The sequence below is a fragment of the Drosophila miranda genome (genome assembly GCF_003369915.1).
Source record: "Drosophila miranda strain MSH22 chromosome Y unlocalized genomic scaffold, D.miranda_PacBio2.1 Contig_Y2_pilon, whole genome shotgun sequence".
NCBI lineage: Eukaryota > Metazoa > Arthropoda > Insecta > Diptera > Drosophilidae > Drosophila > Drosophila miranda.
Window position 1 is genome coordinate 19,692,957 of NW_022881614.1, and position 16,878 is coordinate 19,709,834.

The 16,878-nt window shown below is 47.6% G+C and overlaps 1 protein-coding gene across 2 annotated transcripts in view; it reads right to left on the reverse strand.

The window, feature by feature from the left end:
• The window catches only part of LOC117192708, a 71,097-nt gene that overhangs the window by 1,799 nt on the left and 52,420 nt on the right, over positions 1-16,878 (reverse strand). The window contains exons 4-10 of one of the 2 annotated variants that reach the window (XM_033397446.1): positions 3,529-3,601; positions 3,167-3,334; positions 2,845-3,043; positions 2,175-2,464; positions 1,423-1,507; positions 381-1,357; positions 4-344 (exon numbers count right to left, since the gene is read on the reverse strand). In XM_033397446.1, the coding sequence (XP_033253337.1) occupies positions 4-344; positions 381-1,357; positions 1,423-1,507; positions 2,175-2,464; positions 2,845-3,043; positions 3,167-3,334; positions 3,529-3,601 (2,133 nt within the window). The remainder of the gene's footprint in view (positions 1-3; positions 345-380; positions 1,358-1,422; positions 1,508-2,174; positions 2,465-2,844; positions 3,044-3,166; positions 3,335-3,528; positions 3,602-16,878) is intronic. The other variant, XM_033397444.1, reaches the window with a different exon arrangement.

Consider the following 16,878-nt stretch of genomic DNA (forward strand, 5'->3'; position numbering starts at 1 on the left):
AACCTGCCATTCGCATAGCCCCTGTCGGGGTCCATTGAGCCGCGTACCCGATCATAGATGTTGGCCGCCGACGGCGCCTTGGCCACAATGCGCTTGCGCCCGCCGTACATATACAGGGAGCCCTCTTCGTTCGGCTGCTCGAAGAAGCTTTCCGTGGACTGGGACTTGGTGCGCGAGCTGGCCAGCACGGCGGGCGCTTGGATCTGGCGCAATTGTGCTCGATCCACGTACATGTCCACCGTCTCCGGTCCCCGGCTGTAGCCCATGCGGGCTGTAAGGTCGTCGTCAATGTCAAAGTCCATGTCGAAGTCGTCGTACTCATAGCAGTCGTCGTACCGCTCGTCCTGGGTCAGCAGTGTGCTTGCCGTCATCGTCGTCACCGGGTCTTCCTCCTGCACATGCTCCAGCACCGAGACGTCGCTCTCGCTGCACCACTTGACCACACCGGCCTGCTTCTCCACCAGACTGCCGCTCAGCCTCTGATGCCGGCGCAGCTGCTGCTGGCTGAGACTGCGCAGGGGCCGTGGCGGCGGCACGGACCCACAAAGCGGGGCCAATGCATAGCAGCACACGCAGTTGCAGGCACCGGCAGCGCTCTCAGCCACCGGGCGGCGGGTGGAGAGACGGCGAGACACCTGGCGACCCACCGACTCCTCCAGGCTGTCGTAGAACGGTGGATGGGTGGGGTGGTTGGGCGCCTGCTGGCGCGCATGCCTCTCGCACTGATGCATGTGACTTTGATTGTGATGGTGCTTATGATGCGGATGTGCGTGCGGAGTGCGGGTCTGTGGTGGCAAGTGGTGCTGCTGCTGCTGCTGCTGGTGGCTACGTGCTTTGTTGGGTGTGCTTTGTGTCTTGGTTGTTGTGGCTGTTGTTAGGTCCGTTGGCAGTGACTGTGGTTGTTGCTGATGTTGTTGTTGTTGCAGCTGCAGCTGCAGTTGCATTTGCAGTGCGTGCGATTTGTGTTGAGGCGTGCTAGCCACGCCCTGTTTATAAATACCTATGCCACTCTCATAGCTGCGCGTCTGCCAGATCTGATGGTGATGATTCTGCTGCTGCTGCTGCTGCTGTTGATGGCCAGGATGGTGGTGCACAGCATGGGCAGCCGCCGCGGCCATCAGCTGCTGCTGCTGCTGTATGTGGTGTGGATGCATGCCCGACAAGTGGTTGTGTATCATCGAGGTCTTCTTTTGGCTGAGCGTGCTCATGCCTCCGTTGCTGTTGTTGTTATTGTTGATGATGTTAATGTTGTTGCCATTGCCATCCCGCTGATCCTTGAGTCCTTGCCCCGAGCCCTTCTTGCCCGACTTGACAAAGTTGGGCACTCGTGCCTGCAGTCCGCAATAGTAGGGATCATCTGTTGAATTGGTAAGTGCTGCTCAGTTTTGCTTCCCGTTTGTGGAATATGCATGTGAGTCTTACCGTATTTCTTGTTGTCCTTGCCCTTGTCCGACTTGCCGCGCGACAGTTTGATGCGTGTTTCCAAATCAATGTCATCATAGTCCGGCTGTGAAAGAGAATGGAGAGTGGAATCAGAACGATATTTAGCATGGGACTACGGTTATTAGTCAATAATATTCCGCTGCCTGAAGACCTGAAATGCAGCCCCAAATTGCGCAAGGTGCGGACGGCGCACATAAACTCCACATAACTCCGAGCCCCTTTTTCAGTTGGCACTCACGCGGTCGTTGGGCTCAATTGGCAATCCGCCAGCAGTCGAGCAATCGAGCAGCGGCAACAGCATTCCGCGCATATTAATTACACGCGATTCGTTTGCAGTTATTTCTTCCGAATATTATTGAATGCAACGAAACGGCCGTTGCCCAGTGAAGCTCAACGGCGAAATCTTCGCCAGTGGCCTGGTATGTCCACGTCTAACCACCTGCCCGCCGACCAGCAGACACCAGACACATCAGACAGAGGGCAGAACTGGAGCAGTAGAGGGAGACGAGTTGAATCGGAGACCCATTTTGCAAGTGGCCGCTTTGCCCATGTAACCAACCATGGGCAGGCAGGCAGCTCGTTGTGGTGGCGGTTCCACTACTAACCAAGTTGCCACACTTCTCTCCGGTTTGCTTTATTTGTGTTTTAACGCTGCCAAATTTGTACCCAACACTTGAGAGCAAACGATGCATGGGCAATCATTGGGGGATCTCCCTCTCTTTCTCTCTTACCTTTGGAATCAAATCGTGTGCATAGACATTGTCCCTGGGCGGCAGCTTGGGAGGCTTCTCGCTGCGTTTGTGGGCCAGTTGTTGCGTCTGCAGCAGCAGTTGCTCCCGTGTGGGTGCCACATGTCCGCTATTGCCGTTGTTCAAGAGCTTCCCCAGCTGCTGCTGGTGGCCGCTGCCAAATCCGGAGCTGCCCGAACTGCCGCCGCTGCCATTGCCAGCCACGCTGTAGGGATCCTCATCGGGTATGGGTATGCGCGGGCGATTCTTAATGTCCACAATGGGGCGTTGCACTATGGGGAATAAAAAGGAGAGCGGAGCGGCGTTAGAAGACTCAAGCACCAGATTGCTGTTGTTCTTCTGGTTTTAAGTATAACGGGACCAAGCAGCTGACTAGAACTTATCGATCATCGTGATTGGGGTATCGGAACTAGTTATTTTGATGGCCGATAAAAGGAGCGAACCTGGAAGTTTTCTACTGATGCACTTTTTGCTCGGTTTTCTTTTGTAGATTGTGATATTACAAGTAACTTCTAACGCAACAGCATGGCTAAATAAACACTCGAGTAGCCTGACAGTGCGAGGTGTCAGTGCAGAACAAGGCGGGCAATAGTGTCTTTTTGGCGGGAAAAATTTGTGTTCTGGCGTAAAAGTGTGCTGTGCATAAACTCACCTGGTGGCAGCTTGCTCTTGAGCATATCCATGGCTACCACATTCACAATGAGCACCCAAATGGGGCACTCCAAGACATCGCTCTCCGATTTGACAAAGGCCACGGCCGACAGGCACTGCGTCTCCAAACGTCGGCGATCTGGATAGGCACGGCGCAGCTCACGATTTACATTCGATTGGAACTTCTTCATGTCGAAGAGCTTGGAGAACAATGCAGACAGACCAAAATTAGCATTTGCCAGTTGCAGTTGCAGTTCCAGTTGCAGTTGCACCCGTAGATGAACGGATTGAACGGATTTCTGGCATGTAAGTGGGCTCCTTACCTTGACTATTTTTTCGGATTCGAGCGCCTGATTGGGCAGCTTCAATATTTCGGCACCGATGGAGGTCTCCTCATTGGGACTGCTGGCGGTGCTCTTGACGTACACATTGCTCTTGGCATAGCGGCGGACGAGTATGTTGCCAGCGTCGTCCATTTTGATCTTCACGCCCTGCATTAGAGAAAATCACGAAACGAAAGTTGCTTAAGTACTTTTGAAATCTTTATTCTTCATTCTCGAGCTCTTTCTGCTAATGGATGTTTCTTGTCACATTTGGTTTGTTTGTTTTTTTTTATGGTCGATCGCACAAGCTTATTTAATTAAGCCGTTGTCGCTTTAATTGTGCCGTAAAATTCGCTTCTTACCTGCCCGATGACGCGCTTCATCTCGTCCGTCTTCTGGTCCCGCATCGGATTGTCGAAGCCGCAGAGGCCGATTCTGCAAAACGAATGGAGAGGGGAGACCCAGTTGGGCAATCATTAGACAATCATAACCACATTTTATTAATTGCGAATCAATCAGCTGCCGCATTTGCCAAGAGACATAACAAAACAGAATGAAAAGCCAGCAGGCGGCAGGCAGCAAAATGTTGCCAAAACTCTGCCACACTTTGCGGCGGCAATGCGCGGCGCCATTCACTTTCTGGAATTGAGATTGGCCTATACCGAGGAGGTGACTCACTGTCGTGTCTGTGCCGCATTTTGTTCCATTAAACGTTTGACAAAACATTGCATTGGCCATGGGCCTGGGTCTGGGCCCGGGACCCGGACAGAACGTTCAATCGCCTGAAAATGATTTATGCCACATACTCGTACTCGTACATGCTGCAAAGTGTGGCAGCTGCCGCCGAAAATGTTCATAGTGAACATTTCATATTTGTGTTTCGCCAAGGCCTTCATTTCTCTGTCCAAAAGGACCTGAGTCATTAGTGGATTGGTTTATAGACGGTTCATTGACTGGCCTGCACTGCTTGCTGCCAGGAGAACTTCAAAGTGGTCCAAGCATTTATCACAGATTGGAGTCCCTTTCTGTCATAGATTTTCGAGGCATAACTTGAGGAAATCTTATTATGGAACTATGAATCGTATTGGTGCTGGTACCCCTGGCTGCACCAACTGCAGCTTTGGCCTCTCACTATCTGCATCTCTGTGGCTTTGTTTTTCGTTTGCTTTGCTGCTAAGGTCGCGCCGCCGAAAATGTCGGCAGAAAATGCTAACAAGAAGCGGCAAGAGGAAGCCGCAAAGGTAAACCCAGCAGCAGGCATCACGGAGCACGGAGCATGGAGCACGGAGCACGGATCAGGCAGCCCCAGCGGCAAGACAATGAATCCAAGCTAATTGTAATTGTCGTTTGCATAAAAGGCCACGGCATGAAGATGATGATGATGCTGCTGCTGCTGCTGCTGATTCTGCCTCTATTTCTGGCCAACTCACTTGACGCCGCACTGTCACTATTATGTTTTATGTTAATTTGTATAATGAAGCGCTGCCAACCCAGCAAAGCGCAACATCAGAAGCAGCACCAGCATCAGCAGCAACAGCAGCAAGAAGTAAGAACCACAAGACAGTAAGCAGCTACAATCGCCGTTAGCACCGCGCACTGACTGGCATTTGGCCATGTGCTTTAGTTCTGCCCGTAACGTCTGCCGCTCTGGCGTTGATTTATTGGCTAAATGCTTGTAAAAACCGTTGAAATGTGTGTCAAAGTTTTCCATGAAATGAAATCGACATGGACGGGTGCTGGCGCTGGTGCTGGTGCTGGCGCTGGTGCTATGGCTGCCGCTTACTGCTTGCTGATGTATGTTGTATGCCTTTCAAGGTTGCCTTGCCACCACTGCCGCACACAGTTCGAGTATCTGCCAAAAGCGGATTTGCAGTTCTTTGTTTAGTAAATGCTTCGTTAAATTCAAGCCATCAAAAAAACCCAAAACAAAAACCGAAATGTTATTAAAAATTGATTGCCCCAAAGGGAGGGCGAAGTGGGCTGGGAATAGCATAAGGAATGCCAATATCAGGCCAGAACTAGAGTCGTCTACATACAGAGCATGTCTTGTCCGCTCAACATTCACTTCTATATGCCGATATTTTTATATACTGTAGTATAATCGCACATATCGGTTGCAAGGTCGTCTGGTCTCAGGAGTACTGGACCTGGCCTGACACGCCTAAATGAGCTGAAAATGCGAAAGGCAGCGCGGCGCCGCCTGAAAGCGAGAGTGGTACCCAACAAACTGGAAGCTGTTTCGATTTTCGAGTTCAAGTTAAACGTGTGCAGTGGGTTAAGCTGGAGGACGAGCTGTGGCTGTTGCGGTGGCTTCTTCGAGGAAGCACCACCACCAGCTCCATCTCCATGTCCATGTCCCTGTTGTTGCAGTAACCGTTGTAGCGGCAGCAAATAAAACTGCAGTTAACGGCAACTGGTTTCGTTTCGAACGGCTGTCGTTGGGAACAGCTTTTGACCTGCGCCTGGGGCTGCGGCTAGTGTGAGGCAAAAAATGTCCAAACGGTTCAGATAAAAATACCATAGCAAAGACATATGTACATATGTAGGTACATAACAAGGTATATGCATATGTATATTGTGATATGTTTTAGTAAAAGTAACCAAACGAAAGACAAACCCAACCACAAATCGACACTTTCCAGTGATCGACTAACTAGTTTGGCTCGATTTGGCTTTAATTAGATTATGGCTAATTAAAGGCAAGATTTATTGCCCCGCCAATAGCTCCAGCTCGAGCTCCAGCCACTTCTCGATCATTTCCCGCTCCAGTTTCAGTTGAACGGTCACACCTTTAAATTGTATCTCGAAGGCCGCCACAATTTGACTATTGTTCTTGCCCTGGCCTGCCCTGACAAATGTGGAACGTGTGCGGCTGCTGCTGCTGCTGCTACTATGACTAGAAAGTGTTAGTTTTGCAACGGCTCTGGCAGGCCGAAAACTGTCTTTTGTCTGGGCCCACAAATTGCGATCAAAAGCTCTCTCGAGAGGGAGCTCCAACCTTGGCTCGCCTCCGGGTCGCGCCTTTTTATACCCGATACTCAAAATGAGTATTGGGGTATATTAGATTTGTGGCGAAAATGGATGTGTGTAACGTCCAGAAGGAATCGTTTCCGACCCCATAAAGTATATATATTCTTGATAAGTATCAATAGCCGAGTCGATTGAGCCCTGTCTGTCTGTCCGTCTGTCTGTCCGTCCGTCCGTCTGTCCGTCCCTATTAGCGCCTAGTGCTCAAAGACTATAAGAACTAGAGTAACGATGTTTTGGATCCAGACTTCTGTGATATGTCACTGCTACAAAAATATTTCAAAACTTCGCCCCGCCCCGCCCCCCACAAAGGACGAAAATCTGTGGCATCCACAATTTTAAAGATATGAGAAAACCAAAAACGCAGAATCGTAGAGAATGACCATAACTTTTAGACTGCAGAATCTGAATTGGATCGTATTATTATTATAGCCAGCATCAAGAAAACAATTTCATTTTTTCTCGCCCTGTCTCTCTCTCTAACACACACGTAGCATAGGTGGCTTTGCTTAGAGTAAAACATTAGCGCCTAGATCTCAGAGACTATAAAAGCTAGAGCACCCAAATTTGGTATCCACACTCCTAACATATCGGACCGAGACGAGTTTGTTTCAAAATTTCGCAGGGGCAGGCTGGTGCGGGGTATGTCTAAGTGGTCCGACAATGACCCCACAAAGGATTGGTCATTAATTAAAAGCGCTTGTTTCAGCTCAAAGTGTTCATTGATCGCTGGATTGTCTGTGCGTGTGCGGTCTGGCAGAGCGTTGAGCCCACGCCAGCCAGCCACAGTCTGTGGCAGCATCAGTCTAATTAATTAATTTACATGCAGCAGCTGTTGCACATAGATGTGGCGAATGGATGCGAGTTTTGTCTATGCGCGGCATGCAACACAAAAATGGAAGCAAAACTCGTCTTTAATTAGCAATCAGTATCGATAGGCCCCTTCGCTATCGGGCAGGGGCAGACTGTGAGGGGGACCCCTTACAGTGCTACTAAAATGTATGCTCATTGTTATGGTTATTTTCTATGTGTCACAATCTTCCAAACTGCTCGTCAGAGTCGTCTCCTCTGTTTTCGTACCCTTCCACCCATTTGATTATCTGCCAGATTTCCAATGAAAAGCATTGCGTGTGAATTAAAATTCTGTATGCATGGAGTAGATGATGGCTCCTGCCTGCCTGCCGGCCTGCCAGTCGACACATTCGGAGAGATACGACTGCTAGTGGCACCAACTAACAAGCACTGACAGCGGCTAATTAAACAAACAAGATGCTGCCGCTGCTGCTGCTGGCCCTAGGACAGGCGATAAACCAAAGACAATGGCAATGACAACTACAAGGGTCTGCTGCCAGACCACAGGCCTGCATCGCCATAAATTATCTTTCGCCTGTGCCCGTTGTTTGTTTGTTTGTGGCTGTGGGGGGCTGCGGCAATCGAAAATTGATTAGCCCGACACTCTATCCGCAGCATGCAAATGCAGTTTTCCAATTTCCAGCCGCTGCTGCATGTGTTTTCTGATTTTTCGAGGCGTATTTAACCTCCAATTGACACGAACAAGCAAAAACATTTGCAAAGAAGCGACAGACAGGGAAAGAGGGAGCGAGAGAGAGAGAGAGCCACAGAAAATGACAGAAGACAATAATAGCGGAAGACCAAAAGCTCATTGATATAAGGTTTGGCGTACACTCATTGCCTCTCTCTCTCTCTCTCTCACGAGGCCTCAAGCTTTATCGAGAGAGCCAGCTGCTGTCACGCCGCCTCTCCTTGCTGTAAAACACCTTGCGGGAGAGCAATGGAAAGGAGTGGGAGAGCAATCGAAACGAGTGGGAGAGCAATCGAAACGAGTGGGAGAGCAAAAGTGAGACCGATAGAAAGATGTGCAATGACAAGAGCAATTTGCATTGGCAATCTGTGATGACCTCGTCACGAACCAAAACAAATGAAAACGAATTGATTGGAATGACTTTCGTTATTATTTTCAATTTCATTTGTTTTCCCTCTCCATCTCCATCTGCATCTTCACTGTCTTCTCTCCTTCGGACCAATCCTCCAGCCCCTCCCCTTGAGTTTTTGTGCGGTTGACATTTTTTCTGGCGGCAGCAACTTTATTTTTGCGACCACAAAGGAAGCCGCCACTGCCACTGCCATGATGCCAGGCACTTGATGCCCTTTTTGGGCCATACCAGATCTCCTCTTCTCCGTCTTAGATGTCATTGAGACCCACAAATTGTGCATACGTAAGATTCATTGGATAGAATTTATGCTCCCAAAACTTCTTGACATTTGCGATTATGTGTTTGGGGGGGCTGTGGCGCAGAGACGGCGATGAAGCTGTGTTTGGGGCCGTGGCAGACCCCCAAAATTGCCACAGACACAATTGAGCGTACGGCATTTGGAATTTTCCGCCATTTTTCGGCACGCAATAGCAATATTTTTGTTTCTCTTTTTGAGAGAAACTTGCTGCAGCGCCGACAATTGCATGCCCCCTCGAAAAATCTCTTGGCAGACGTCCAACCAAAAAAAAACGAGGGGGAACGTTGTGAGTTGCTGCGGACACCGCAACTCTACGGTTATACCCGATACTAAGTCAGTATGGCTCTCCTCCGGCAGACGCCGCTAATATTAAACGACACGACAAAGAGTGCGTGCGAGAGAGACAGAAAATCAGTTTGAGCGTGACGTCGGGGTCTGCGTAGCCACTGCAAAGCCACTGATTTGTTCCTATTGGCTATAAAAATGATCTGATCTGATCCAGATTCAACAATCTGATAGATATGGTCATTATCTATGATTCTGCGTTTTTAGTTTTCTCGAATGTGCAATATTGTGGATGCAACAGATTTTCGTCCTTTGTGTGGGCGGAAGGGGGTGGGGCGAAATTTTGAGATACACGTTTTATAGTAAGATTTAACAGGAGTGCGGATACCAAATTGGGTTACTCTAGCCTTAATAGTCTCTGAGATTTTTGAATATCCCCAGATTTTCGTCCTTTGCGGGGGCGGAAGGGGGTGTGGCGAAATTTTGAAACAAACTCGTCTCGGTCCGATATATTAGGAGTATGGATACCAAACTTGGTTGCTCTACCTTTTATAGTCTCTGAGATTTAGGCGCTAATGTTTTACTCTAAGCAAAGCCGGCTATACTACGTGTGTGTTAGAGAGAGACAGCGCGAGAAAAAATGAAATTGTTTTCTTGATGCTGGCTCTAATAATAATACGATCCAATTCAGATTCTGTAGTCTAAAAGATATAGTCATTCTCTACGATTCTGCGTTTTTGGTTTTCTCGTATCGTTAAAATTTTGGATGCCACAGATTTTCGTCCTTTGTGGGGGCGGAAGTGGGCGGGGCGAAGTTGTGAAATATTTTTGTAGCAGTGACATATCAAAAAGTCAAAAGTCTGGATCCAAAACATCGTTACTCTAGCTCTTATAGTCTTTGAGCACTAGGCGCTGAAGGGGACGGACAGACGGACGGACGGACAGACGGACAGACGGACGGACGGACAGACGGACAGACAGACATGGCTCAATCGACTCGGCTATTGATGCTGATCAAGAATATATATACTTTATGGGGTCGGAAACGATTCCTCCTGGACGTTACACACATCCACTTTGACCACAAATCTAATATACCCCAATACTCATTTTGAGTATCGGGTATAAAAACAAAATAGGATGGAATGGAAAAGACATAAATAATTATGGCACTGGCAAAAGTATGTGATGTGTGCCCTTGACCCACTGGCAAAGAAAATCCCCAGCAGAAGCTGGAGACGCTGCCCCATCTTCTTTCTTCTTTGACTGAGTGGCTGGGGGTGTGATGGTTTTGCTGTGGAGTTTGTCACTCAAGGCGAAAAAAAGTTCTGAAGTTAGACCTCTAGGGCATCCCCAGCCGCGATGCCTCGATGGATGTGTGTGGCACATGGCCTTCCCCTTTGACTAATACTTTTTGCTGTAATACTCGCACAATAATTAATGCCATAAATAATCAGTGCCATAATTCCATTTTTTCGGTCATTTCCTGAATCGTTGGCACTCTATTTGCAACAAAAATATTTAATCTTGACGGCTCGTCCCTTCCCTTGAATACATTCATTCCAGCTATCTCAGATATGAGCCTAGCCAGCAACTCCGCTCCACAAAGCTCCAACTTTGGTACTGTAAGTGTCTTCAAAGGAGCCTCACGAGATTTGGCACAAAGTAAGTGACTGCTGAAATGCTGACCCTTGGACACGACATAAATGCATGCACCATAAGCCCCGATGCTGGCATCGCAAAATCCGTGAATTTCCAGCGTAGAGTCTGGAAGGAGCACAAGCCGAGGAAATTCAAGTCGACAAATCTGACCAAAACTGGTGCATATTTCCTGCCACTCGGTGTTCAGTGCGACTGGAAGGCTTTCATCCCAGGACAACTTCTCTTGGCACAAACGCTGGAGAACGATTTTGGATTTAGTAATTACTGGACCAGCTAGTCCGAGAAGATCGTAGAATCGCGCTATGGATGACAAAACAGAGCGCCTGCAGGAATTCAGAGAAGATTGAAGGGCCGAGAACGAAAATAATAGTAGATCAGAAACCCGATCCCACGCAAGTCCTAAAGTTTTAGTCACATGGCTGCCATCGTCGAATTTCAAAAATGTTTCCTTGTCCTCTTCCGGAACTCCATCCAGCACAGCAGGGACGTTCGAACACCATTTCCTCAATCTGAACTGACCTCTAGACAAAATTCCAGTAGTTTGCTCCCGAATCCGGATAGCCTCCTCCTGCGAGCTGGCTCCAGATATCAAGTCATCCACGTAGAAGTCACGGCGAAAGATTTCAACTCCAACTGGAAACGCCATCTGCTCGTCTATTGCCAACTGATGCATCGCTCGCACAGATAGATAGGAGGCAGGCTTCGTCCCATAAGTAACGGTGTCCAATTGAAACACACGCAAGTCTTCTTCCCTGGAGTTTCTCCACAGAATACAATGCAAGTTGCTATCCTCGGTCGAGACTCTTACACAACGATACATCTTACAGATATCTCCCGTAATCGCAACGGCGTATGACCGAAATCGAGCAAGAATATGAAACAGTTTGGGTTGGATTACGGGACCAGCCATTAAAACGTCGTTCAGGGAATATCCAGATGAGGTTGAAGCGGATCCATCAAAAACGACGCGAAGCTTGGTCGTAGAACTATCTTCCTTCATGACGCAATGGTGAGGCAAAAAATATCGGCAGTTGCTGATTGACTGGGTAGGAACCTGAGACATATGGCCTAAATCAAGGTACTCCTTTATAAATGCTGCATACTGAGATTTAACATCAGGGCGATGATCTAACTTTCTCTCAAGGGTCAGGAATCTACGAAGCGCTTGATTGTAAGATTCTCCAAGGAGATCCAAATTATATTTTGCTGGCAGCCGAACACAATAATCGCCTTTATGTAGTCGACGGAAATGCTGCACAAAGTGTGCTTCACAATCTAGCTCTTCTTTGGTAGACTTTATTATTGGTTCGGTGCAATTTTCTACCTCCCAAAACCTCCGAAGAAGCACCTCAAGCTCCTCTGGACTATTATCCTCAGCAGCTACGGCCCGAGCGCGAGAGACCATCAACGAGGAACTTTTTAAACGCGAACAACTTCCAGACACGACCCATCCCAAGCGCGTTTTCTGAATTAAAGCCAATCCTGGCAGTAGCTTGACCTGACCAACACACAGGAGCTCGAAAAACAGACTTGCGCCAATTAGCAGATCGACGCGCTGCGGCTTATAAAACTCCGGATCAGCTAGTGGTATGTTAGATGGAATGTTCCAGTTTTGAGTGTCAATTCCAAAGCTTGGCTGTCGATCGGTTATGCTAGAGGCTACAATGGCAGTGATGAGAGTTGAGTAATCCGATGAGCGAGAGTGCAGGCTAACGTTGACCGAAAATCCATCCGTGACGAAGCTAGAGTCGCCTATTCCCGAGTCTGCAGTCGGTGATTTCTTTTTTCGAAGCTGAAGCTGATTCGCGAAACGAGAAGTTATTAGATGCAACTGGGAGCCGGAATCCAGCAACGCTCGGCAGGGAACTAAAACTCCGCAACGATTTTTGACTACGACCGTGGCCGTGGCAAGTAAAACAACACCATTCCTGAGATCTTGGGCAATAAGGGCAGACGAGGTAGCCGCTGAAGTAGAGGGCCCAGTGGTATGCTCAGACGGCGTAGACTCAGACAGTGCAGACTGAGATGGAGTATACGGCGCTGATTTCCCTTGGACTGCGGTATCTTCAGGGATACCAAAATGAAGGAGGGTGTGGTGTCTACCCCCGCAGGTACGACAGTTGCTCGAGGTGCACTGAAGTAATCGATGCCCTGTTCTGAGACAATTTATACACAACGAAAGCCGCTTGGCTTCTTTATGGCGATTTGTGGGGGACAGCGCTTTAAACTTCTGGCAGTGCTGTACCTCGTGAGAACCATCGTTGCACAGCGCGCAGCGTGCTACGGTTTGGTTCGTTGTAACCAATGTGGACCTAGAATTATTATGCTTTCTACTTCTGCCCACCTGATTGCTCAACGCATAGCTTGCCATAAAAAAGTCCATCGTCTCCAATGATCTGCATCGCTGCTCCAAGAACGAGGCCATAGATTCCCACGACGGAATTAAGTTTGCGAATGCGGGGTCGTTGAATCGTTCCTCCCACTTCTCTTGGCTCGCTGGATCCAGTTTTCGGAGAATTTCCTGCACGACGATGCATCCTGCGATCTGCCCAAACCCTGGAGCGCGCGCATATGTGAATTGAACTTGTCTGAAAGCTCCCGAAGCATGACAACTGACCCAGGTTCCACAGCCTGGAGCGCCAAGATCTCATTGATGTGTGCCTGAAAGACCAATCGCCGATTATTGAATCTGTTTTCCAACAAATCTAATGCCACAGCATAATTGCCATCTGAGATTTACAGCGACCGAACAGTCTCCAATGCCGAATCCCGCAGACAGGAACGAAAATGCTGGAGCTTTTCTATGTTTGTTAAGTCCGGATGGCTGTCGATGATGGTGGCAAACATTGAATAAAAGTCCGTCCAGTTCGCATACCCGCCGCTAAATGTCGGCAATTGTATAGGAGGCAGGGATGGTACTTGTCTACGGTGAGGTAGAAATTGCGAGCCGGCAAACTCAACCGTAGTATTTCCTCCAGCCAAGGTAGAATGAAACGGCATGCGGCCGCTACTCTTAGCCATTTCCCTCATAATCGCCGCCTTCAGCGAGCTTGCAAGTGACTCAAAAATGTCACACAAGCCACTGTGAATTTCGCTTCGATCAAATTCCTCAAGCTCGCCGTGAAACATCTCAAATTTGCTGATCAACTTCTCGACTTGCTCTTGCTTTACCACGAGCATGTAGTAGTCACAGTCTGACGACTCATTCTGCCAAGCGGTAGCTAACCTTTTCATTTTCTCGCATAATTCTCCGTTGACTTAAGCTTCAAAAAAGACACCCTGTTTTGCTCACTGGTCATTGGAATTTCGTTAGCAGCATTAATTTTCATGGTAGCGGCAGCGTTAGCAGAAAGACCAACGTCTCTAGCGGGAAGATGATCGCAAAGAGTAACACGAGCAATAGACGACAAGAACCGAGCCCAGCAAGCGAACAGCTATGTACGAACTGTATATACAAAGGCGACCGGGGTAAGAAACGTTTCTTGCGGGAAGATGACCGAAAAGAGAAGCGCAAGCCAACAGCTCCGTGCACTACCGCATATGCAGGGGAGGCCGGTGTATATATGTATGGATAACTTATGTGGTCGATGACAATGGTTGAGATGGCAATTAGTTAAGATCTTTGAATGCTATATTAGTTTGTGATTGCACTGATGGATTATTTATTGCACAATCACGTCGGGGTCACCAAATGTTAAGCTATTAAGCGTTTTTAACAACTGTTGCAATTTGAAGTTAATGAAAGTCGAGAGGCTGTTTATAATTCACAATTTATTATACCCGATACTCAAAATGAGTATTGGGGTATATTAGATTTGTGGTAAAAGTGGATGTGTGTAACGTCCAGAAGGAATCGTTTCCGACCCCATAAAGTATATATATTCTTGATCAGCATCAATAGCCGAGTCGATTGAGCCCTGTCTGTCTGTCCGTCTGTCCGTCCGTCCGTCCGTCCGTCCGTCCGTCCCCTTCAGCGCCTAGTGCTCAAAGACTATAAGAGCTAGAGCAACGATGTTTTGGATCCAGACTTCTGTGATATGTCACTGCTACAAAAATATTTCAAAACTTCGCCCCGCCCACTTCCGCCCCCATAAAGGACGAAAATCTGTGGCATCCACATTTTTAAAGATACGATAAAACCAAAAACGCAGAATCGGTGAGGATCACCATATCTTCTACAGTGCAAAATCTGAACCAGATCGTATAATGATTTTAGCCAGAATCAAGAAAACAATTTCATTCTTTCTCGCTCTGTCTCTCTCTAGCACACAGGTTTCATGGTCGGTTTTGTCAATTGCAAAATATGAGTTCAAGGATCTCAGAATCTATAAGAGCCAGAGCAACCAAATTTGTTATCCACACTCCTGTGATATCGGACCTTGACCGTTTCGTGTCCAAATTTCGCCACACCCCCTTCCGCCCCCGCAAAGGACGAAAATCTGGGGCATCCACATCCACAAATCTCAGAGACTATTAACGCTAGAGTAACCAAATTTGGTATCCGCACTTCTGTTAGATCTCACTATAAAACGTATATCTCAGAATTTCGCCCCACCCCCTTCCGCCCCCACAAAGGACGAAAATCTGTTGCATCCACAATATTGCACATTCGAAAAAACTAAAAACGCAGAATCATAGATAATGACCATATCTATCAGATTGCTGAATCTGGATCAGATCAGATCATTTTTATAGCCAATAGGAACAAATCAATTTGCAGTGGCTACGCAGCGCCCGACGTCACGCTCAGACTGATTTTCTGTCTCTCTCGCACGCACTCTTTGTCGTGTCGTTTAATATTAGCGGCGTCTGCCGGAGGAGAGCCATACTGACTTAGTATCGGGTATAACCGTAGAGTTGCGGTGTCCGCAGCAACTCACAACGTTCCCCCTCGTTATACCCGATACTCAAAATGAGTATTGGGGTATATTAGATTTGTGGTAAAAGTGGATGTGTGTAACGTCCAGAAGGAATCGTTTCCGACCCCATAAAATATATATATGCTTGATCAGCATCAATAGCCGAGTCGATTGAGCCCTGTCTGTCTGTCTGTCCGTCCGTCCGTCCGTCCGTCCGTCCGTTCGTCTGTCCGTCCCCTTCAGCGCCTAGTGCTCAAAGACTATAAGAGCTAGAGCAACGATGTTTTGGATCCAGACTTCTGTGATATGTCACTGCTACAAAAATATTTCAAAACTTCGCCCCGCCCACTTCCACCCCCACAAAGGACGAAAATCTGTGGCATCCACAATTTTAAAGATATGAGAAAACCAAAAAACGTAGAATTGTAGAGAATGACCATATCTTTAAGACTGCGGAATCTGAATTGGATCGTATTATTATTATAGCCAGCATGAAGAAAACAATTTCATTTTTTCTCGCCCTGTCTCTCTCTAACATACACGTAGCATAGGCGGCTTTGCTTAGAGTAAAACATTAGCGCCTAGATCTCAGAGACTACAAAAGCTAGAGCAACCAAATTTGGTATCCATACTCCTAATATATCGGACCGAGACGAGTTTGTTTCAAAATTTCGCCACACCCCCTTCCGCCCCGCAAAGGACGAAAATCTGGGGATATTTAAAAATCTCAGAGACTATTAAGGCTAGAGTAACCAAATTTGGTATCCGCACTCCTGTTAGATCTTACTATTAAACGTGTATCTCAAAATTTCGCCCCACCCCCTTCCGCCCCCACAAAGGACGAAAATCTGTTGCATCCACAATATTGCACATTCGAGAAAACTAAAAACGCAGAATCATAGATAATGACCATATCTATCAGATTGCTGAATCTGGATCAGATCAGATCATTTTTATAGCCAAAAGGAACAAATCAATTTGCAGTGGCTACGCAGCGCCCGACGTCACGCTCAGACTGATTTTCTGTCTCTCTCGCACGCACCCTTTGTCGTGTCGTTTAATATTAGCGGCGTCTGCCGGAGGAGAGCCATACTGACTTAGTATCGGGTATAACCGTAGAGTTGCGGTGTCCGCAGCAACTCACAACGTTCCCCCTCGTTATACCCGATACTCAAAATGAGTATTGGGTATATTAGATTTGTGGTAAAAGTGGATGTGTGTAACGTCCAGAAGGAATCGTTTCCGACCCCATAAAGTATATATATTCTTGATCAGCATCAATAGCCGAGTCGATTGAGGCCTGTCTGTCTGTCCGTCCGTCCGTCTGTCCGTCTGTCCGTCCCCTTCAGCGCCTAGTGCTCAAAGACTATAAGAGCTAGAGCAACGTTGTTTTGGATCCAGACTTCTGTGATATGACACTGCTACAAAAATATTTCAAAACTTCGCCCCGCCCACTTCCGCCCCCACAAAGGACGAAAATCTGTGGCATCCACATTTTTAAAGATACGATAAAACCAAAAACGCAGAATCGTAGAGGATGACTATATGTTCTAGAGTGTAAAATCTCAACCAGATCGTATAATTATTATAGCAAGAATCAAGAAAACAATTTCATTCTTTCTCGCT